The 23,907-nt window shown below is 43.9% G+C and overlaps 2 protein-coding genes across 5 annotated transcripts in view; one reads left to right on the top strand and one right to left on the bottom strand.

Annotated features, from left to right (window-relative positions):
* The window catches only part of PHYHIPL (phytanoyl-CoA 2-hydroxylase interacting protein like), a 60,892-nt gene extending 56,582 nt beyond the window's left edge, over positions 1-4,310 (top strand). For all 3 annotated transcript variants that reach the window (XM_039366795.1, XM_039366803.1, XM_039366811.1), the window contains exon 5: positions 1,792-4,310. In XM_039366795.1, coding sequence (XP_039222729.1) covers positions 1,792-2,326 — 535 coding nt within the window. In that variant the 3' untranslated portion in view covers positions 2,327-4,310. The remainder of the gene's footprint in view (positions 1-1,791) is intronic.
* A 5,488-nt stretch (positions 4,311-9,798) lies between these two features.
* The window catches only part of FAM13C (family with sequence similarity 13 member C), a 38,846-nt gene continuing 24,737 nt past the window's right edge, over positions 9,799-23,907 (bottom strand). The window contains exons 9-14 of one of the 2 annotated variants that reach the window (XM_039366774.1): positions 21,471-21,673; positions 18,609-18,692; positions 13,903-13,998; positions 12,536-12,720; positions 11,324-11,425; positions 9,799-9,948 (exon numbers count right to left, since the gene is read on the bottom strand). In XM_039366774.1, the coding sequence (XP_039222708.1) occupies positions 9,825-9,948; positions 11,324-11,425; positions 12,536-12,720; positions 13,903-13,998; positions 18,609-18,692; positions 21,471-21,673 (794 nt within the window). In that variant the 3' untranslated portion in view covers positions 9,799-9,824. The remainder of the gene's footprint in view (positions 9,949-11,323; positions 11,426-12,535; positions 12,721-13,902; positions 13,999-18,608; positions 18,693-21,470; positions 21,674-23,907) is intronic. The other variant, XM_039366782.1, reaches the window with a different exon arrangement.

Genomic DNA, 23,907 nt, shown 5'->3' with positions numbered 1-23,907 from the left:
TTTATGAGACTTATATACCACTTTAAGTGCAAGCACTCTCTAAGCGGTGTACACCAGTAAGCAATGTATATATATATTTACATTGCCCCCAACAATCTGGGTCCTCATTTTACCTACCCCGGAAGGATGGAAGGCTGAGTCAACCTTGAGCCGGTGAGATTTGAACCGCTGACCTGCTGAACACAGTCAGATTACAGGTGGGGCAGGTTACAGGTTACAGGTTACAGGTGGGGCAGATAAGAACATGTTTTTTTCCACTGATAAGGGACAAGGAAGCGCTCAACACATCAGATCTAGGAGCAACCTGTTTCTTAATTAGCAACAGTTGCCTGTAAGTGTTATCATTGACAAGTGAATAGCCGATTGTACTCTTTAGTAGATTTAGTTCCAATATTCTTGAAATCTAATAAAGCAAAGCAGTTTTACCAGGTACAGTGTTAAAAACAGGAAAGCAAAGTATTTATAATAGAGGAAAGAATCAACAACAATGCATAGCCTCGGAGTAGCTTCACTGCTGGCCTAGGATTAGCTCATTTGGCACTGTGGGGTTGCTGTGCTGCCATCTCTGCCCCTCCTTGTGGTCTAAAATGGTTCATCTCAAGTTTAAGGATGTTCATCTCAGGTTTTACAATTAGTGCCCTCTGAGATGTAAAGTGCACCATCCTGTTTCTGAGAAATTAAAAAGACACCAGAGATGAACCTCATCTAAAGTTTTCTATGCATGGAAAGTATAGAAGACATCGTATGACATTACATTTTCCTCTTTGCCCTAATGAAACACTTAGCTTTGTAGACAAACATTTTACTGTTGATACGGCACAATCTGTAGCCCTCGGTCTAAATCCAATGATTCTTAGGAAGGGGACAGAAGTAGATTGACTACAATATAGATTGTTGCAACTTTTTAATTATACTTTCTATTCTAAAAATAAGAGGGGTCTTTCCTGGCTGCTTTTGGTCTCCCTTCAATATCACACTGCCTAAAATTAGAGAGCCTCTCCAATAATATATACAGCTCCCCGATGTCCTATACAGCAGACTTGGTCTCTGCCAGCATCTATATTGGCCGGTTTCTCTTGTTGTTGTTAGGTGCGAAGTTGTGTCTGACCCATCACAACCCCATGGACAACGTTCCTCCAGGCCTTCCTGTCCTCTACCATCTTCTGGAGTCCATTTAAGCTCACGCCTACTGCTTCAGTGACTCCATCCAGCCACCTCATTCTCTGCCATCCCCTTCTTCTCTTGCCCTCCATTTTTCCCAACATTAGGCTCTTCTCCAGGGAGTCCTTCCTTCTCATTAGGTGGCCAAAGTACTTGAGTTTCAACTTCAGGATCTGGCCTTCTAAAGAGCAGTCAGAGTTGATCCCCTCTAGGACCGACCGGTTTGATCACCTTGCAGTCCAGGGGACTCACAGGAGTCTTCTCTAGCACCATAGTTCAAAGGCCTCAATTCTTTGGCGCTCAGCCTTTCTTATGGTCCAACTTTCACATCCATACATTGCAACTGGGAAAACCATGGCCTTGACTATACGTACTTTTGTTGGCAGGGTGATGTCTCTGCTTTTTAGCATGCTGTCTAGATTTCCCATAGCTTTCCTCCCAGGAGCGAGCATCTTTTAATTTCTTGACTGCAGTCCTCTTCTGTGGTGATCTTGCATTTGTGCAGTTTCTCTGCATAAATGCAAACATGATAAGGATGTTGGATTGACCCAAGGGGCTTTGCATGGTCCTCTGAAACCCGTGCTCTAATGCCACTGTAGAACTAACATGTTCCCCATCCTTTATTTCTAGAGAGCAGCATGGAAGCATCCTGCAGCCCTCGGTTAAGGATAACAGCGGCAGCCATGGGTCTCCCATCAGCGGGAAGCTGGAGGGGATCTTTTTTAGCTGCCACACCGAATTCAACACCGGAAAGCCCCCCCAGGATTCGCCTTATGGAAGATACAGGTTTGAGATTGCAGCTGAGAAACTTTTCAACCCAAACACTAATTTGTACTTCGGGGACTTCTACTGCATGTACACGGCCTACCACTACGTCATTCTTGTCCTGGCCCCCATCGGCTCGCTGGGGGACGAATTCTGCAAGCAGCGCCTCCCTCAGCTGAACTTGCAGGATAACAAATTCCTGACCTGCACTGAAGAAGACGGGGCCATGGTTTACCACCATGCACAGGATGTCATCTTGGAAGTGATTTACACTGACCCCGTCAATCTCTCCCTCGGCACAGTGGCAGAGATCACCGGCCACCAACTCATGAGTTTGTCCACTGCCGATGCCAAGAAAGATCCAAGCTGCAAGACATGTAACATCAGTGTGGGACGCTAATTTCCATCGCCACCTTCCTGAGGACCCTCCTCCGTTGCCTACACCCTCTCTCCACCCTACACATCAGACGCATGACGAATGCCCTCCTTCCCAGAAGCAAGTCCCATGACCCAGTTCTTCAACAGTTCCTCTCTGAGCAGAGCTACATGTTCCAGCCAAGCTGGGGCAGCTCCCAAAATGGCATCCAGTGAAGTATCTCTCCCCTTCTGCCTACAGCATTGAAGCCGAGCATGCTGGCCATTGTACCCTCAGCTTATGTGCTTTCCCTGTTCCGGTTGGATGCTGCTGGTAGGGACATAGGATGGATGACATCACCGTGCCAGTCAGTGGGTCCCTGTGTCATGGAGAGAAAGGAAAGGAGCTGCATATGGAGACAGTATTATCTGCAGCTGCCCTGGGTAGCTGTAGTTCCACCCTTGGTATTTCCCGTGTTCTTTCCCTCCTGGTCCACCACTGCTTTCAACAGTTCAAAATCTTGGGGGTATTTTGGTTTCCTTTTCTTTTATTTTCCTAGCAACCATTTATACATCTAGGTGCTGCAATTGGTGTTAATTTGTCCCTCCTCTCTCCATACTGCCAAATGTAACAAATCTATATAAACAAGCTTGAGTAAAATAAAAATTTCCTGGCTTCTCAATGGTGTTTAAATATGCATTCATTTTAACCTACTGAACAACTTAACTGGAATATTTCTAAACAGCATGAACAGGTGTAATGGCAGCATGATTTAACGCTCGCAAGCCTAGGAAAAAAAAATATGTCAGCACTTCCAATGTGTCGTTTGACAGTGTTATTTATGTTATTTATATGAGCTAACAAAACCAACGGAAGACCTGTGTTTCATCATAATAGAAAAATATTTTATTTGTACTGTTGTATAAAATATTATACAATCATATCGAATATATAGATGGCATTTTAATAGCAACTGTACACATGTCATGACAGCATTTTTCCCTCATCAAAGATGTAGTTTGTAAACTTCAAATACTTGTGTATCTGTTCCTGTTGCTCTGACATGAGTTTTGATTAAAACAGATTTATGACCGTCCTGGTTCAGTTATAAATGATGCAGCCAACGACACTGAAACATCAATTGCCATAGAAACAAACATACAAACAAAAAAAAATCCACTTAGTTTAGTCATGGGACACGGTCCTTTCCCAAATCATTAAAAGATTCTTCATTCTCCCCCCCCCCTTTTTTTCTAAAAAAAAAAAAATCATGCTTCAACTTTTACATATAGTGACCTACAGACAAGGTTGGTGGGTAATGGAATTCATCCAATGCCTTCCTTTATGACACTATAGCAGAAAGAGCAGTAGGCCCTGTCCACCATGAAGCTCTGGGTCTTGGAGAGGTATCTCCCTGGGCTTCCTCAACATTTTTGATGTTGTGGAATCATCACCCTCCAAACTTAAACATCTCACCTGGTCCTGTCTTCGCCCACATCTCTCTTTGCCTGTGGGAATCCTCCTTCATCTGTGCACCAGAATGAGAAGACCAAGGGCTTCTCCATTGACCAAGCATGGAGACTTCTTTGAATCTGGTTGCCATTAAACCTGTGTTTCTTGGGACATCTCCTGATTGTCCACCTCAGACTCAATCATGCTCCATATAGAAGTAATCTATTTTAACCTGCAAGAATAACTTTTTCACTTACAAAGTCTACTCCTTTTGAACCTCAAGATGGCATAAACCAGCCATGTATATATATTCTAGCCTATAGTCAACCAAATTAGAGAACAAGAAATTCAACCATCCGCCATTCGTAACTATGACACTTAGATTAAATATCTGCATACATCATAATGCAATAAACTATTATCACTATAACAGAGTACCTTGGCGATCATCACGTGTGAAATATTAAGATCCTACAAAGTGCATGCTTTCAAACAAGCTTTGGTAATCATAAAAAGCAACATTTTATAGTATTGTGCTACAGAAAAGTGCTACACAAATAAAGATTAGAATGGACAACCATGTGGTTTGTTTCATTTTGGTTACTATCAACCAAATCCTGTAGGTTTCTCTTAAAAAGGATGGGATAGTTTACAATTCCTTACCTTGAAATGTATTGGCTACTTTTTCCTGTTTAAGGGGTTCCCCCCCCCCCATAAATGCCTAATCTTCCTTCTTAAAAACTGCCTTTTCAAAATAAATTGATTTTCACTACTTAATTTCTGCGGTAAACTTATGCTAAGCACACCTTTTTAGCCCCGATTCATTTGCATCCTTCTGAATTCACCCCTTGTGTTTGGAGTGCATGGAAAGGTCAAAACAAAAATGCTACAGGAATTAAAATGAGAGAAGTGTTTGGTCTTATCTCCATTAATCTGATTAAATCTTCTTGAACTGAGAGTGATCAGAAAGGAACAAGATGCCACAGTTTTCATTTTTGTCACACTGGAGCACGGGGGTCAAACTTGATCGCGTCATGTGATGTATCATGACGTATCGTGACGTTTTTTGCCTTTGCGGACCCTGGTAGGCGGGGCCTGTATGTGACGCATCTGGCCCATGGGCCACCATTTTGACACCTCTAGAGCCTCATAAAACCTCGCCATTCTCCAACTGAGTGTGAACTCCTTTTATCACACCTTTCCTACTGTCTCAGTATCTGTTGTACGTTCCTTATCATAGCTGGAAAGTCATTCTTTTGGTGAATAAATATTCTTTTTTTCACAGACACGAGATAGGAAAAACCACTGTGTGGACTGCATAAATACATTACTCTTGAAATGGATGGCACAAAACTCTGACCTGTGAAGCACTTTTTTTTTAATTCCTAAAATAAACAACACTAGGGGAAAAAATTAGCATATATAAACCAAAGGTCCACCAAATCACCTCTCATTTTAACACTTGCTTTGGAAATAGTAAAGAGCTGAACAATGATCTGTATTGTTTCACTCTTGTGTTTCCTTGGAGAAGCTACTTTATCCGGTTACATTGGATGTGACCAGTGACTACTTTATCCTGTTGGTTGTGGTAGCCCATGTGTTTCCATTGAGCTCATGAGCAAAGCAGCATCACAACATCAATCAGAAAACAAACAAATGGACACACCCAACAGGGCGAAAGAGAAGTGTGGAGAAATAAGATCCAAAAACACAATTAAGGATAATGAAAATGAGAACCACCATGTTAAAGTTATCTTTCCACTGAGTGTGGAAAGCCAGCAACAGACATGAACACACTGCAGGATTTAGGCTCCGTAGCCACTCGAAAGATTTGACTGACTAGAAACATTCAGCTTGGGAGGGTGAATTTCTCCTGCTGTTGCTTTCAGCCACATTACAATCTAAGTATCAAGAAACTGACGATGCCTGTGTCACAGATTGTCCAAGAAGGAGGGCGCTTCCAAGAGGACGCCTGTCAAAGTTGTTGCACCTTAAAACTGTTACGTTGCAAAACGGTCTCTACGTCAAAGCATATTTACCCACTAAACTTATTCCAACCATCACTGGTGAGAGATTTGTTCTGGAAGATGCAAAGTAGTATCTAATTAAAAGAACATTAAAATAATGGGATACTCAAACTTGTGTTCCATTCTTATAGTGTTCTTGTCTTCAGCACTTCTCCATATATGAGTTTCTCCTCAAAGAATTCTTGCCCAAAGATGGGGGGAGTTTTCTGGGAACTGAAGATATCTTCCCTTAGCGAAGATTGTATATATGACTTTATCACGTATACCTTTAGTCCACATTGTTTTCTAGTTGACTATAATTAGTTATGGGTACCAAGACAAATGTTAAGGCACAGGTCTAAATTTCCAAAGAGACTCTACACGAGTATCTTCTCAATATCTTGGTCTACAATTGTCATAGTCTTTAGGGATGATGGAGTTGAATTCAACCCATCATCAAGACACAAGAATGGGGAAGATGGTGATAGACACGTATCACAAGAAAACTTTGCCTGAAATTTCATATTCCTACCTAAAATAGCCTCAGTAATATGCTTAATTAAGTGCTTAACTCCCTTCCCCCCTTACCCTTCCATATCTGGATGACCTTTTCCTTAAGTAACATCAAAGGATAGCCCTGAGCCATTAAAACGCAGCCAATAACTTAACGATTCCCAATTACAAAGGGAGTGACATGCATGTCAACGTGCACAATGCCAAAACAGAATACATTTCTACAGCTGGGAAGGGGATGAACCTTCCAAACTTGCAGGAATTGTTTCAAAAGTCCCACCAACCCTTCTGCTTCTATGGAGCCCTGGCACTTGGAACAGGGTGTGATCACAGAGATGACCTTGGAGAGGCTGGACAGAAGGGATGGGTGGGAAAACAGTGTGTTAAGCTGGGAAACAGTCTGATTCTTCCCTATTTAACTAGACTACAGGAAAGAGGGTGGGAAAGGAAAACTCAGTCAAAATTATGTCTCTCTCTCTCTCTCTCTCTCTCTCAACAAAGGATGGATCCAGTCAGATTTGGTCTGGCTCCTGACCTGTTCTGCCTTAAAGAACCGACACGTGGGCATGTGGGCCTTTGGTCAGCAACTGGCAGGTATGAAGCTGAAGAGGAAACAACCCGTCACTCCCTTGCTTCACTTCCATCTCTCGCCTCCCTGAGCTTCTACATGGGATTCCCTTCCCCACTGTGATGTCTTGGGACTTCTGGAATCACTTTTTAGTTTTTCCATTCGGTGCCAGAAGGAAAGAAAATGGAAGAAGGCTGGGCAAGAACTTGGGTGCAGAAGAACAGGGAAAGGATAATACGGGAGGGGAAGTGAGAAAGCCTATATGTACTGTACTCCAAGCAGGATCTTCTAAACCAGTGGTTCTCAACCTTTTTAATGCCGCGAGCCCCAACCGGGTCATAAGTCAAGGACTACTCAACCGGTCATAAGTCAAGGACTACTCAACTGGTGCAGCACCGTTTGCAGAATGGGACTTTTGGCGGGCTCAGCAGGGCAGAGACAGCCTGGACAATTCCTATTGGCTTTTGAAAGCCAATAGAATTAGACTCTATTCAAGAGAGTCTATTCTATTGGCTTTCAAAAGCCAATAGAATAAAGTAGCACAGCTAAGGAAAAGGGGAAAAAAATGGCAGACTGCATTGTTTGGCGACCCCCGTGAAATGGTCATTCGACCCCAAATGGGGTCCCGACCCACAGGTTGAGAACCACTGTTCTAAACCATAGGTGAGAATCCACAGCAGAGTCCTTCAGATGGCATTAGATTCCCCTGGTCATTTATAGAGTGGACAGGGCTGGTGGAATTTGGTTCCCAGAAGCTTTCTATAGGCAGCTTAAACCTGAAGGCGCATGGGTCCTTCTTGGTTTTGTGGGACAGAGGGGGGGCTATGGTTTTCCCAAATCCTGGCTCGGGGATGGAAGAAAATTAGTCAGCAAACCTACATGCACACGTGAACTCACACACAAATGCAAATGTACTTTTAGACCCCCCCCCTCCCCAAGTGATCATGGAGCTGGATAAACTACACTTCTGGTGCTTTTGTTTCAGGAGAGTGGCTTCTATTATAAAGCTTGGACCAGTTTTATAAAGTCAGAAAGCAGTGTTGAACTGTCCAAGAGAGAAACTGGTCCACTTTTCATTTTGTTTTCCCTATAAGTCCATGTTTATATACTCACAATGCAACCTGAAGAGAATTCCAGCACTCAGTCAAAAGTTGCTGCACACTTTTGTGCAAAATCAGAAAACTAGGATAATCTAGTTAGCTGCCTAGAGAGGCAATCATTCAGAAGATAGCCTGTTTCTTCAGTAAGAAAGAGTAGAATAACCCATCCGGTTGTTTTCCAAAAGATGCCCTCCCTTCCAAAAGATGCCCTCTGAATTGGACATTCCTGTTCCTGGTGCTTCTCCACCACTTCCACAGCCTGAACTGAACATTCTACGTATCTTTGCAGCATCCAGAACCTTCTCCAGAGTATATGAGCGGCAGAGCAGAACAAGGCCACTTTGGGAAGGAGACATCTCTTGAACGTTGATTGACCCAAGGTTTAATGAAGCTCTGAACCTCTGCAGAGCAGGTAAAATGTGGAGAGATCACTTTCCAATTTCTGGACCTCTCAGTACAATTCATCAAAAGGCGTTATGCTCTAATCCACCCATCCCTTTTTAAGAAAAGTCAGAAGTGGTAAAACACAGAACGCAGATATGCCGATGTCCGTAACAAAGAGGGAAATTGCAATATAAACACTTCAGCTGGATAAACACAAACCTGACGCAGCTTTGGCAGCAGCCTCGCACCCAAAATTTTCTCTACCGCCAGCTGAACTCTGCCAATGACTGCATTTCCCCAAAAAAATTTCCTTCAACATGCACAGAGTTCACCCAAACTTTTAAAAATTATTGCATACTTTAGTCCTGGGAATCGAGAACTGGTCTCATAGCCCAAATGCCCCCAACTGGCCCTTGAATGTTTTTGCAAGAATTATTATGAGAATTTGGCTAAGCATTGCTCGTATCTTTTGCATCAAAAGCACCGAGAGCTGCCTCGTTATTGTTGGCCCAAAAGGGAAAGGAAGAGGGGGAAAGATGGAGTCTCTCAACAGCCCAACTCCGCACTTTAGCACCGTGTATTCTGATTTGCAAATTGCAATTTTGGGTGACTAACCCACATTACATAATTCATGACATCCTGATGAGCAGGATGTCATAACCGCTTCCATAAGACGTCAACGCCTGGTGTCGTTCCTTGTGTGTGGAATTATGACATTCTTGTCAAAAAGTGGTGACAGGCAGGCGGTGGGCGACACCCAGGTTCCTGAATTGGCCCTTTTGAAAGGTTATTGAATCTTGGAAAATCCTCCCTGAAGCCAAATAAATCTCATGAGATTTCAAAGGCCAGAAGGGCAAAAAATCTCACAGGCAGCTTTGTCATTTTGTGCTTCTTGTTGTGTGAATTCTCATGAGACCTTGGTAAGATTTCTGGAACATCTCAGGCATAGGGGAGAGTGTGCAATGAATTGTGAAGGGTTAATTGAACTGGGATTTTTTATCATGACAGGATTTTTGCCCTTCACGGATTCGTAATTTTGGACATACCAACAACGCTCAGCTGTATACACACATAGGCTTCCCTCCGGGAAGCCCAGATCAAAGAGACAGTACATCTTCCTTATTCCTTTGCCCTTCCAATGTTTTGAGCATCGTTGTCCAAATGATGGTGGCCAGATAGTTTGGACATCAAGCATCCAGAGGATGTTCCAGCAGAGCTTTGAGAGACCCCAGGGGGCTTCCCAAGCCACCTTCCTGAAATTGCATAGGGCTGCTGCTTCCTTTTAGCTCAGCAGTAGGCAAATGTCGAGGTGAAAACAGACTCTGGAAATAGGAGAGAATTCACAGGGAAGAGTCTGTCCTCCATCCAGTCACTCCTTCCTTGTGCAGTCTCATGCCTGCTCCGAGACCTTTCTGCTGTGCTCACCTGAGCATTATCACCCTAAGGAGGCGCAAGAGCAAGTCGCTGGGCAGAAAGACCCAGACGTTCTCTTTCTTCACGTCAGGACATTTTTACTGGCTTCAGATGGTTTTGGAGACATCGTGTTTGCTGATGAGAACCTCCAGGAGGCGGAGTTTGGCCTTGATGTGCTTGTACTCCAAGTATTCCTCGGACATGGGGATCCGATCTTCCTTCTGGGGACTCCTGCAAAACAGCAAAAGGGAGCGTTCAGACCTCAGCAAAAAACGGTAGCAAGGATTCACGACGTCCTTCCAATCAGGACTCTGAAATTTCATTACTTCGTTACTTTAGCCAGAGGAGTCCAGAAAGGGTAGGTGAGAGGGCAAAATCCAAACGAGAGCCAAGGAAACATCTGCCAGCCCTCCAGGCCCAGGAGATTTAGATGCAAAAGTTAGTTCTAAGAGATTAAAAGGCTATATATCTTGATGGCAGACTAAGTCCCACTTTCTTTTATCAAAGTGGAACCTTCTTTCTTCTCTTCTCTTCTCTTCTCTTCTCTTCTCTTCTCTTCTCTTCTCTTCTCTTCTATTCTATTCTATTCTATTCTATTCTATTCTATTCTCCATTCCTATTCTATTCTATTCTATTCTATTCTATTCTATTCCTTATTCCTTATTCCTTATTCCATTCTATTCCATTCTATTCCATTCTATTCTATTCTATTCTATTCTATTCTATTCCTTATTCCTTATTCCTTATTCCTTGTTCTATTCTATTCTATTCTATTCTATTCTATTCTATTCCTTATTCCTTATTCCTTATTCTATTCTATTCTATTCTATTCTATTCTATTCTATTCTATTCTATTCTATTCTATTCTATTCTATTCTATTCTATTCCTTATTCATTCTATTCTATTCTATTCTATTCAACCTTTTGGTGGTTCATGACATTATATTATTCAATTATTTTCTTCTATTATTATTATTATTATTATTATTATTATTATTATTATTATTATTATTATTATTATTATTATTTTCTATTATTATTCAATCATTTTCTATTATTTTTTTCTACCTGAGAAACCTAGTGGTAAAAAGGTAAGGTAGAACTTGAAACAAGAGAGTATCACCAAAGCTATTTTCATGTAGCTTCTTTTCAGAATATTGCCAAAGTTGTAAGTGACGTGCAAATAATCCTGCAGAATGATTAGGACAAATCTCCAAAGTGTGTGTTGTGATTCAATGCTTTCCTAACAATTGCTCATGTGCTCTGAGGATAAAAATGTTATCATTTCCAGGAACACCAAGGGCTTAGACTGAAAGTACTTCTCTGTAAGAATCATTCTTACCCTATTTTACACATTTGCAGATGGGTACTTTCTGCTATTATTCAGGAATCAAAATGTTTGGAATTGAATGGTGCAGTTTACCTCAGTTTCAACGAAGAAAACAAAAATATTTTTTTTCAGTTATCACAAGGCTGGAAAATACTAACAACTCAATGCAATTATGCCTCCAACCCATTAAAACCTTCCTCTGGTGGACCATTATTTTGGGGAGGTTTACAAGCCCATCCATAGTGTTCAGATTCAACATGCATATGACCATCTCACCTTCCCGTTTGTCTAAAGAACTCTTCCTCAAATTCCCGTAAGACTTTCCTTATCCTTTTCTTGTCAGCTCTAGTTTCTCGGAGATGTTCCAGAAGCACGGGCCTACAAAAGAAGAATTGGAATGTTAAGATCTGAAGGACTGGAAAACTCCTAAGGTGATAGACGGTTGAGCAAATCAGAATCCCAAATAAACATGCAGCGTGATGGGTGGGTCCCCTGGAGACTCCCCTTGAGAAAGATGTAACCAACCAAAATTTTGCCTACCGAGTTCCCAGGAAGATCAAAACCCATGCAATAAAATGAGTAGTGTATTTATGATGACTTGGTAGTAGGAGAAGATGAATTTACACCAATTGGGCAGATTTCCATTGTGCCCTAATGATCACTTTGAACACAATCACCAAAGCAAACTCTTTCCTATGAGCACTTAATAAGCTTGGTTGAGAGATAGATAGATAGATAGATAGATAGATAGATAGATAGATAGATAGATAGAGATAGAGACAGATAGAGATAGATAGATAGATAGATAGATAGAGATAGATAGATATAGATATAGATATATAGAGAGATAGAAAGAGAGAGAGAGAGAGAGAGAGAGAGAGAGAGAGAGAGAGAGAGAGAGAGAGAGAGAGTGTAGGTCTTTGGTTATTCGGGTTTTCTCCCGCGTAAAATTGGAAGTGTCTTGGCGACGTTTCGATGAAGTCCCATTCGTCATTCAGGCTGGTGTTTTCAGCTTTGTGCTTCGAGGAGCAATGTGTGGTCTTAGCTCCTCGAAGCACGAAGCTGAAAACACAGCCTGAAATGACGAATGGGACTTCGTCGAAACGTCGCCAAGACACTTCCAATTTTACACAGGAGAAAACCCGAATAACCAAAGACCTACATACAAACACCCGCGAAAACCTCAGAAAACACACACACACACACACACACACACACACACATATATATATATTAGATAGATAGATAGATAGATAGATAGATAGATAGATAGATAGATAGATAGATAGATGGATGGATGGATGGATGGATGGATGGATGGATGGATGGATGGATGGATGGATGGATGGATGGATGGATGGGCGGGCGGGCGGACGGACGGACGGACGGACGGACGGATGGATGGATGGATGGATAGATAAATAAATAAATAATCCCTGAAACCAACAGGTGCATCATCATTTCAACAAGGGGGAAGTTGGCACTCACATAGTGGCTTCATGTAAATTGGACATCGAGAGGGTTGGCTGTTTCATCACTTTCTTTTCATCCAGAGGTGAAACGAAGGCGGGTTCATTCTCCTCATCTGAATGAGCCATCTGTGCCTCAGGAGGCCAATGGAGAGACCCAGTGGAGCTACTCTGAAGAGGTTCTTCATCAGAATCTTCCTCTTCCTGTTTGGAGCAGGGAACAAGAGTTATTAGGTTCGCTCCCTGCCTACCCATGCATCTTTCAAATGAAGCAGACCAGAACGTTAATTCCAGAGAGCAAAAATTATATGAATAAAGAGACTGGCTTGGTTTGTATTTAAGTATTAGAAATGTTGCTTGGCCAAGGCCAGGGCTAGACAACCTTGGCTCTTTTATGACTCGTGGACTTCAATTCCCAGAATTCCTGAGCCAGCATGGCTCAGCATGGAAACCTCTCCCTTTCCCCTCAGCACAGCTGACTCAGGAATTCTGGGAATTGAAGTCCACGAGTCATAAAAGAGCCAAGGTTGCCGACCCCTGGCCAAGGCTTTCCTCACATTAGAAACTGCAGATCCTTATTCCAGGTCCTAGTGCTCATTATCAGAAGAGGTGTAAATTACACTTTAACACAGTGTCTAACATGTTCTGAAATATAGGTTTGTTGTTCTCTGAGACTCTTTGGTAAAGACTAATTATCCTTAACCGATGTCCCAAAGGTGTTTTTTCAAAAGGGAACTGGACTTTCTTTCTTTTTTCTTGAACATGTTTTGCTTCTCATCCAAGAAGCTTCTTTATTTATTTATTTTATTTATGGGACTTATATAGCGCTTTAAGTGCAAGCACTCTCTATGCGGTGTACACCAGTAAGCAATGTATATATATATTTACATTGCTCCCAACAATCTGGGTCCTCATTTTACCTACCCCGGAAGGATGGAAGGCTGAGTCAACCTTGAGCCGGTGAGATTTGAACCGCTGACCTGCTGAACACAGTCAGCTAAAGTGGCCTGCAGTACTGCACTCTAACTGCTGCGCCACCTCGGCTCATATTCTTCAGTTCTGACTGTCTTTAGTGGAATTCTAACTGAACGATGATCTTTCTCTGTACAAGGAACCACAATTATATCTAAACCCCAGTGGTCACCAACAGCATGGCTGTAATAATTTGGCAGAGATTGCTTTGATACTATGAACCAGTAATCCCAATCCCACTCTACTTGAACGTATGTCTACACAAGTCCCATGGGATTTCTTTCCTGAAGAACAAGTGGACTAACGAGAGCCTCAGGCATAAAACAAAAGCTAATGGACAACTTGAAGAGGGCCTACAAGAAACATCGCCTGGTGTGGTGGTGCATTTTTTCACTCAACCCTCATGAGACTTACAATAGTTGTAATCAAAGATGGCGTTGATAGAAGCTGCTTTATAATTCTGTATCTTTCATAAAGAGGCTTCATCAAACTCCTGTCTTGCTGGCTAACCTAGAAAGAAAAAGCAAGGAGCACCAGGTTGGCTGGCTCTGAAGAATCATCTGGAATTTCTTCTTCGAAGTCACAATCCATCAACAGAAGTCTCCATCTGGATTTTTAAATTCCAACATGAGGAAGGTGAGGCACAAAACAAAGTGATACTTCTATATGGATGGGATACCACTTGTCCTTGTTGTAATGTTGTTCTACAGTAGTGGCCAAAATTGTGGAAAGGGAGCCCAGCAGAGATGATCTGGCCCGGTGAAGGGGGTGGGCAATGGGGGGTTGGTAGGCAGTGCATCCTTCCGGAACGAGCTTGCCCTCCCCAATCCGATCTGCCTGTGAAAGGTTCGTCAATTTTAGAGGCCTCTGCCTCAAATTGTCAGAAACTGCCTTCTGGAATGTTCCTACAGGCAGTCTGGGCCTCTGTAAGTCTCAAAATGGCGGCCGGGAGGTGATTCTTTTGGGAAAAGTGTACAGTAGAAATGCCACCTTTGGTTAAGTTTCCACCCTTTTTTCTTCCAATTTCTTTATAACTGTAGCCTTGTTCACTTCATAATACTGTTTTACATCGCTTTCTGGGCAACCAGTCAACTCTTTGCACCATGACTTTAATTTTATTACGTTTTATAAGCTCACTAAATGAAAGAACAAAAAAAAACCCAACCAAATTGATAGAGATCACATAACACACTGACAAATGTCCTCCTCTCAGCTTCAATACAGGACATCAATCACTGAATCCTACTGTGATCCAATCGGCTCATGGCCAAAACAAGATGACACCTGATTGGGTCTCTAAACACTCATGCTTTTTGGCTACCATCAGACGAAGGAAAGCTACCTGAGATCAACCTAAGCGAGTTGTGCTTCCTTTTTCTGGTTATTTGGCTATAACTTTTCATAGAATACAGTACAGATAATTGAATAAACTATGTTGCGTTACGTTCTTGATTAAATTATCTTTCCATTGATATATAATTTTATGGCACTACTCCAAAAAAATACACTTTTCCCAAAAGGTTTCCACAATTTTGGCCACTACTGTATACTTCTGTAAAGAAACAGTTTGTCAGAACTGACTCTGTATTGCCCTTGCACACTATAGGGTTTTTTGTTCTCCAAAAATTTAAAAAGATAAGACATAGCTTTGTGATTTTTAATACCTTGTGTTAGAGAAGCACCACTTCCAATCAGAAGTTGGATTGTGGTGCTCCACCATTCCTTAGCAGCCAACTGGCACACTGTAATTCACATTCCCTCCCTAGTCTTTGCCTCTGGCAACTGCAAAACCTCTTATAACCAAATCTGGGTCATGCAACATTAAGACTGGCAGACCTTGGTCATTCCAGGCAAATCCCTTGCTGTCTATACTCTGTGAACTTAGGGCACGATTTGCTACCACCTCAACATTTCAGGGAAGAATAAAGAAAGTGCTACAGGGGTGGAACCTCCAGTAAGATGAATAATACATGGATGCCATCTTTATTTAGTTCATGGCATCTCCTTAGAACTGTCGAAAGAGATTTCAAAACAGCCCTCCTCTCTTATAGCAATAGAAACAGCACTTAAGACTTATATACCACTTCACAGTGCTTTACAGCCCTCTCGTAATGGTTTATAGAGTCAGCCTATCGCCCCCAACAATCTGGGTGCTCATTTCACCGACCTCGGAAGGATGGAAGGCTGAGTCAACCTTGAGCCAGTCAGGATCAAACTGCCGAACTGCTGGCAACTGGCTGTCAGCAGAAGTAGCCTGCAGTACTGCATTCTAACCTCTGTGCTGCCACGAGGGCTCTTAGAAATTTTATATTCAGAGCACCAGCTTGGCTGTTCTATGCGGAAAAAAAATGGCCTTGGAATTGAGGTATTGATCTAGGCCTCAAAGGGTTAAAACTGAATAGTTCTAATATTCCTAGACCTGGGGTAGGCAATCTCGGCTCTTTTTATGACTCATGGACTTCAACTCCCAGAATTCCTGAGTCAGCTATGCTGACTCAGGAATTCTGGGAGTTGAAGTCCATGAGTCATAAAAGAGCCGAGGCTGCCTACCCCTGTGGTAGGCCCATCAGTGGTGAGGTCCTTGAGCTAATTCAGCTCTCTGTGCATTGCCCCTGGACCGCCTGTTTGTACAGACCCTTGATCTTCAACCACAACTCCTTGCCCACCATCTGGGGCAGGGGTAGGCAACCTTGGCTCTTTTAGGACTTGTGGACTTCAACTCCCAGAATTCCTGAGCCAGCATGGCTCAGCTTGGAAACCTCTCGCTTTCCCCCCAGCATAGCTGACTCAGTAATTCTGGGAGTTGAAGTCCATGAGTCATAAAAGAGCCGAGGTTGCCTACCCCTGTCCTAGACAAATGTGCCAAATGCACAAAATCTTGCACATTTCTAATGTTCAGCTTAGTTCTTAACTCAAAGATGCGTCACATATTAAAATATATTTTGCAGGGAAATATACATATATTGAGAAAAAATTCGGTAAGGGTATATTTAAATATTCAGGTGCATTTTTCTGTTTGAGAACACCTGTATATTAAGGTAGAAATGGACTTATCAGTAAAGATACACCAATGGGACACAGACCCAAACCAGACGGGCATGTCCTTCTTGTCTGTCAGCCCTCAACTATAACCCATCGTCAGTGGAGAACATAGAAAATACGCATTGAGGGCTGTCACACTAAGACACACGAGCCCAAGTATTGATAAAGAAACAAGCTGTGCTAGAGAACCCATAAAAGGTCAAAACAATATTGCAGAAGAAGACAGTCAATAAGCTCAGATCCAGTAGACAAGAAACAGAGAAGAGGAAGAGCTAAGCTGGTTTAATAAAAGGAAAAGAAAAAAAACCACGTAAGCCTTTGCCTTATAGGTGAGACGCCTTCCAGAGAAGCCTTCAGTGTGGTTTCCAGCAGGTGAAAAACTTGGTCAAATTGACCTTCCCTCCTCTCTCCCTTTGTTTTTCCTTCCTTTCTTAATTGCGCAACACTTTGGATGTCAGGTCCAAAAGCTGCTTCAAGGCGCAGGGGACCGTGAAGCAGCATCTGCCTGCAACGTCTCAAAGCCCATCTTGTTTGCTCAGTGGGATGAGAAGCATCTTTCTAGACTAGCAACAATATTGAGGACTTAGCTAGGAATGGGAGGAAGCGGATGGAAGGAAAGGATGGGAATTCTGGTGTTGGATGAACGGTTGTGAATATGTCTCAATGGTGAAAGAGGGAGAACAGGCAAGGCAAGGCAAGGCGAGCCAACCCAACGTCTTTCAGACTAGTTTGTTCCACCTCTTCACATCAAGTGGCAGTTTCTGCTTGACCTTGGCTAACTTTGAAAGATAAGTTGAACCTGGTTAGGACTTGGATGGAGACCACCAGGAAACATCAGCGTATTGACTAAAGGAGGAAAAATCCCAGAAGGTGGCAATGGCCAAGCACTTCGATATTATTTTCAATGAAAGCTCAGGCTGTGCTTTGATTTGTATAATTCATGAATTAATTAATTTAACTGTTTTCTAGCCCTTTCCTCTGATCCATCAGTGGATGTGTTGGTACACTGATTAGTGTGATGGGATATATCAACTGCGCATTTTTTTTTAAACTAGCTGGGGGGAAAATGTACCAATATCCAGTGCTCTTGTGCTTGTGAAACACAACGTGTGTCTTCAAGAATGTGATGAGATTAAGTAGAATTGACCACTCAGTAAAACACTCTTATGTCTTGAGACCAAGGAAGGGTACTTTCCATGTTGCTGTGCTTGCCCTCTGGAGTAGCATACCCCCCCCCAAGATCCATATGACTCTTACGCTGGTGAAGTTCAGAACATTTCTCACCATCATCTGGAGCTGGGTAGCTTTTAAATTGTGAGATAGATGTAGGAAAGAGGTAAATGAAAAAGGGGAGGGATAGATAGACGAAAGACAGATGTTAGAGATGTTAGAGAGATGATAGAGAGAAGAAGGGATGATAGATAAGAAGGTAGAGTTAGAGACAGATATTCTAGAGCAGTGGTGGCGAACCTATGGCACAGGTGCCAGAGGCAGCACTCAGAGCCCTCTCTGTGGGCACACGTGCTGTTGCCCCAGCCTCACCTCCCCCCGTGACCCCCTCCTCTCCAGCAGCCCCCCTGAAGGAGAGTCGCCCCCGAGCGTGGCCCACGCAGAGCAGCGCAGCCAAGGACATGGCAGCCAGGTAGCGTAGACAAGACTCTGTCCTCACACCCCATCATGCACAGCTGATGCTGCAGAGCACGGGCAGAGCGCGTGACCGCCATAGCGCTGCTGGGCTGCCTGGACGATCTGCGGGGGGCCCTGGAGGCGGTAAGTGGTCCTGTGGGCAGGCGGGGTGGGGGATGGGGGGCAGAGCAGGGGCGGAGCAGAGGGTGGAGCATGGGCGGGGCCAGCTTTTGGGCACTCGGTCTCTAAAAGGTTCGCCATCACTGTGCTAGAGCTAGACATAGCTCAAGAAGCTATGGAACATGAGATGGTGGAAGGCTGCTTGAAGTACTGGACCTAGTTCAAACTGACCTTGGCAGGTGGGCTGGGGAAGCTCAGAAGCCATCTCCTGTTGAAAATTCTTTGTAATGGCTAACCTGAAGTTGATCTCTCTCTTTCTAAGAAATACTTACAGGCCGTCCATGAATACTTTCAAAATAGAGGAGGCATTTCTGGAGACTGAGTTTTTCCAAAGCCATTTGCTTTTTTGTCATAGCCTAATTAAAAAAAGAACGGTTTATAGAAAAATTAACAATCGAGTGTTATCTGAGGGAGGGAAATGGGGGGGGACAAAATCATATGAATGAACTGGCGCGGGTCTTAAAAGTTACAGGCTGCATTTTTTTTACTGCAGAATTTGAATGATGCTTCGACTGCTTTAAAGCTGGCTGACTCAAGGTAACTATGACCAACCAACTAAGCACCTACCTGTGAAAGGCATCTCACTCATCAGCATCTTTGCACAACTATCAGCGAGCTCTATATTTTGGTTCTGCAAGCTTCGTTTTCTCCTTGAACCGGATTGGCTATTTTTTGCAAGATCCCTTTAGGTCAGTGGTTCTCAACCTTTTTAATGCCGCGACCCCCCCAACCGGTCATAAGTCGAGGACTACTCAACCAGTCGTAAGTCCAGGACTACTCAACTGGTGCAGCACCGTTTGCAGAATGGGACTTTTGGTGGGCTCAGCAGGGCAGAGACAGCCTGGACAATCCCTATTGGCTTTTGAAAGCCAATAGAATTAGACTCTATTCAAGAGAGTCTATTCTATTGGCTTTCAAAAGCCAATAGAATAAAAGGGAGGAGCACAGCTAAGGAAAAGGGGGAAAAATGGCAAACTGCGTTGTTTGGCGACCCGCCATGAAATGGTCGTTCGACCCCAAATGGGGTCCCGACCCACAGGTTGAGAACCGCTGCTTTAGGTTCATGGAACTGGGCTGACTTAGAAGTGCTAATTACCTTTGCCCTTTGGGTTTGTCACAGACCAAAAAACGTTATCTAAACTGAAAGTAATTTTAATTGCCTGCAAGGTTAAATTTGAAGACTTACGTGAATGCTTCTATGTGAATTGACTACACAAAGAAGTAAAGAAGTAAGGTTGGGGGTGACCTAGACCAGAATTCCCCAACCTTTTGGCTTTGTGGACTGGTGGGGGAGGAGAGGGAATGGTTCCGTGTGAGTGGCTGGCAAGCGTGCCCGTGCACAGCTCCATTTGCACAAGTGGAAGGTACGCATGTCTTGTTGTGATTCCATGCCAGTCTGTGATCCCGGCAGTTGAGTCTGGGGAATCAGAGGAGGAGGAGGAGGAAGGGCATGGAGATCCATCAGAGTCGGAGGGAGGCTCTGATGAGCTGCAGGACTTACAAACTAATAAAGACAGCTGTGCTAGGAAGCTGAGTCGGACTTGGAGGAAGCACAACTGGAAGACCTCAGAGAGGCTCGTAAACATAGGCAGGTCACACGAGTAAGACAGAGGAAGGCAATGGGGTGATTCCAGGGAAGGAGGAGAAAGCAGTGAGAAGCCACGCCTTGGGGGCTGTGTAACAAAAAGGGAATGTGTGGGCAGGGCTGGTTGCTGGAGGCAACTGTTTGCAAAGAACTTCAGAGTCAAGAGATCATGGTCTGTTTATTTTGCTTGTGAGTTATATCCTGTTTGACTTGTGCTCCGTATTGCTTTTGGACAAGGTCTCCATTGGAAAAGTGTTCTGTTGCCTTGGTTTTTCTGGGACAATTTTCAGGTCTGTAACTCAAATAAAAAGGGTTTATTTTCCAGTCTACTGTTAAAAGAGGGGTTGTCTTTGTGAAGTAACAAGGATGTACGTAGGCTGGGACAGAACACGTCTGCCGCTTGCATAAATGGAGCATGCACACGTCCTTGCCAGCTGCTTGCGCAAGTGGGGATGTGAGTGCACATTTGCCTGCTGCTTCAGCAGCCCAGCAGCCTCAGGGCCTGGGGTTTGGGGATGCCTGACCTAGGCAACTAGCTCAATTAATGGCTTGAGATGAAGACCTTTGCTCACTCTTTGAGCTCCAATGTCCTCTCCCATTCCACATAACAGGCATGACTCTGATTTGAAAAGCACTCCAGGAGAGGCCAGTGCTGTCCCACATTATGTAGCATCTTGCCACAAATGACCTATTCATCTGTTTACGCAGAGCATACAACATCATTTTGACCTCATCATGGCTTCTACCAGAAACCAAAGCGTTTCTATCTAAACCTCAGAATCTTTAGATACAGCTTTGGATGCCAAACAGGCTACAAGATGGTCATTTGAAACCAATTGTGTTGATGTAAAACATCACAGCTGCCACATTTGTACCAGGTGACAATAATATATGTTTATACCCTAGTGCCAAAGACCACTACTACACAGATTTTCTGCACAGGATGTTTCAAGTGACTTGTACCTCTTTAGTTCTTCACTCATGTGAAGCTCGTGAATAAACACGGGGTCTGCAAGTCAGTGTGGAAGGAAGCTCATGAAGGTGATAGGGCAGTGGAAGCAAACCTATGGCACGTGTGCCAGAGGCGACACTCAGAGCCCTCTCTCTGGGCACGTGCACCATCGCCCCAGCACTGCCTCCCCCCGCAGCCCCCTCCTCACCAGCAGCCCCCCGGAGGAGAGTGCCCCCAGGTGCAGCTCACACAGAACAGCGCAGCCAAGGACATGGCAACCAGACAGCAGGGACAAGACTCCGCCCTCACACCCCATCACGTGCAGATGCTACTGCGGGGCATGGGCAGAGGGCATGGCCACCATGGTGCTGGGCCACCTGGGTGATCTGCGGCAGGCCGTGGAGGCGGTTGATGGTCCGCGGGGCAGGGACGGTGGGGGCGGGAGGGTTTGGGCACTCGGTCTTTAAAAGGTTCGCCATCACTGTGATAGGATATGACAGAAGCTATCAGGCACATGTCAAGCAAGTCAGGAGTTAAACCAGGTTTGCTGAACCTGGCTGGTTTAGCAAATCTAGATGTTATGCAAGGACTGGGTACCTTGATGTTCTCAGGGAGACCAAGCTGCTGTCGCTTCTCTTTCAGTTGCTTCTTCACCACTTCCATGGTTTCCTCCACGGTAGGACTGGTGGGAGAATCTGCTGAATCCAGCTTCACAGCCTCTTTGGAGCCCTCCTGTTGAAAGTTCCTTTGGCTTCGTTTGAGGGAGAAGCTCTGTTCTTCTGACATTTTGAGTTTCAGCTCTGTGAGAGAAGTCCACACAATACCTGCAATCTATAGCTTCTCACAGCACCCTTTCGTTAATCTGGGGTGCTCACCTAGGGATCTGAGACACTTCATGGGCCACAAAGTCAAAAGAAATGTTTCGGATGAGGTAGCAAGTCAAAACTAAACTGCTTATTTTGGTTGCCCTCAAGAATAGAGAGGAGACCGTTGTGGTCTCTCGTGAACTTGCCTCTTGTTTATGTCAACTTGTCCCTATATAACGTAACCTCGGGAAAATAAGGCAAAAGGATTAGGAATGCCTAGAAAATGTATTTATGGTATTGATACCTATAACTTTACAAACCACATGCTTCTCATCTATTATATTTAAGCCAATTTTGCATGGCTGCCAGTCACTCAATTCCATTTTCTCTGTTATTGGGGGGAGGAGGAATCATGCACAGTGCCTTGATGGAGTTGGAGGGTAGGAAAAGTCTAATCCTTCCCATAGTCCCTTTCTTTCTCCACACAATGTACATCTATCAAGGGAAGAAGGCTTTGCTTAACCTTTATTCAGTTTGAGACATCAGATCAAAAGACTCAAGTCCATTAACCTAATAGAAGACATCATTTCATAGATGGTAGTGAAGGTTTTCCACCTCAACCACGGTTCATATCTGGGCAACATAATCATGCTGTCTACCTAGTGGTTTACAATATACATGAACAGGTCCATTGCCTTGGCCCTTGTCTTTCCTGTATTTAAACAATGCTGTTAAAGGCACAGAGAAAGCAAAAGAAAACTGTCCCAAACCAGACAGACACCATTATGAGCATCTCTTCTATCTCTTTATAGTTAGATTTCATGATCTCCAAGATTCCTTTTAACTCTATGATCAGATAAGCCAAACTCACTATGGATCATTAGAAGTCATGCGAGGCAACTGGAAAGAGAATGCACAAAAGTTCCCTTACACAACAGAAGCCACAGCCTGAAGCTGGGTGAGTTATGGACCTTATTGAGTTGATGACCACAATTAGACCACTGGTGTCAAACTTGCCGCATCATGTGACGTGTTATGATGTATCGCGACTTTTTTGCATTGCTGGAACTGGGGTGGGCACGACCTCCCCATGATGCAACCGGCCCGCAGACTGGCAGTTTGACACCCCTAACTTAGACTTATATACCACTTCACGGTGCTTTACAGCCCTCTCTAAGGAGTTTAGAGAGTCAGCCTATTGCTCCCAACAATCTGGGTTCTCATTTTACCCATCTTGAAAGGATGGAAGGCTGAGTCAACCTTGAGCCAGTGAGACTTGAACTGCTGAACTGCTGGCAGACAGCAGTCAGCAGAAGTAGCATGCAGTACTGCATTCTAACCACTCCACTACCACAGCTCAAATGGGAGTTTGGGAAAACCAGAACTTGCTGGGTTTCTTGCACACTGTTATTTTATGTGGATTGAAATATCTTGCTGTGTTTTCTCCATGTACTGGGGAGCAACAGAGCAAAACTTTTGAGGGAGAGCAGAGAGGCAAATGCAAGACATCAAAGAAGGGAATCTGGGCTCTGGACAAGGCTCCTAGAGCAATGAGGGATACGGACAGAACGGTTCTGGCTTCTGGTTTGCGATCATGACACTGGCGGACGTGTGGAGCAATCGGTCTCTCCGCCATCTGGTTTTCTCCCGCCGGGGGACCCTGAAAAGGGTCGAAAGTCGCCCTGGAGGGGCAACAAGCGTGAAGAGGACCTCTGAGTGATCGCGGAAGGGCACCAGCCCTCCTGATTGATCCTGGGCAGCTCTTCAGACTGACGGGGAAAAGATCGGCCATTAACATGGCCCATCACTAAGCCGCTACCAGCCAAGGCCAAAATCACTAACAAGCACTTTTGAAAGCACCGCAGAAGAATTGGGTGAGATCTTACCTTCTTTGTATCCCAACTATTTTCCTGTAAAAAGCCTCTTGAAATTTCTTCCCCCTCTGAGGAAAGAGGGAAGGGGACGTCTTTCCCCCACCCTCTAAAATGGCGGCGTCTGACTACTTAGGGGAAATAAAGCCCTGAAAAAAGAACTGTTCTTTGCTTCGGTTTTAATGCTATGGGCAGACCCTGGCTACTTCTGCAATTTTATCCAAACCAGGGCCCTCTTATCTGTTCATCACAAGTTATTCATGCAATCGTAAACAGACCCTTGGCAGCTTGCAACATAGAACAGAACAATGCATTGCAATAAAAATCAAAAATACAAAATACAAAAACTTGCAACTC

This window comes from Crotalus tigris, unplaced genomic scaffold (genome assembly GCF_016545835.1).
Source record: "Crotalus tigris isolate CLP2741 ecotype Arizona unplaced genomic scaffold, ASM1654583v1 scf7180000017598.18339901613:2243638, whole genome shotgun sequence".
In the NCBI taxonomy this organism is placed as follows: domain Eukaryota; kingdom Metazoa; phylum Chordata; class Lepidosauria; order Squamata; family Viperidae; genus Crotalus; species Crotalus tigris.
This window is presented reverse-complemented; position numbering and strand designations above follow the sequence as displayed.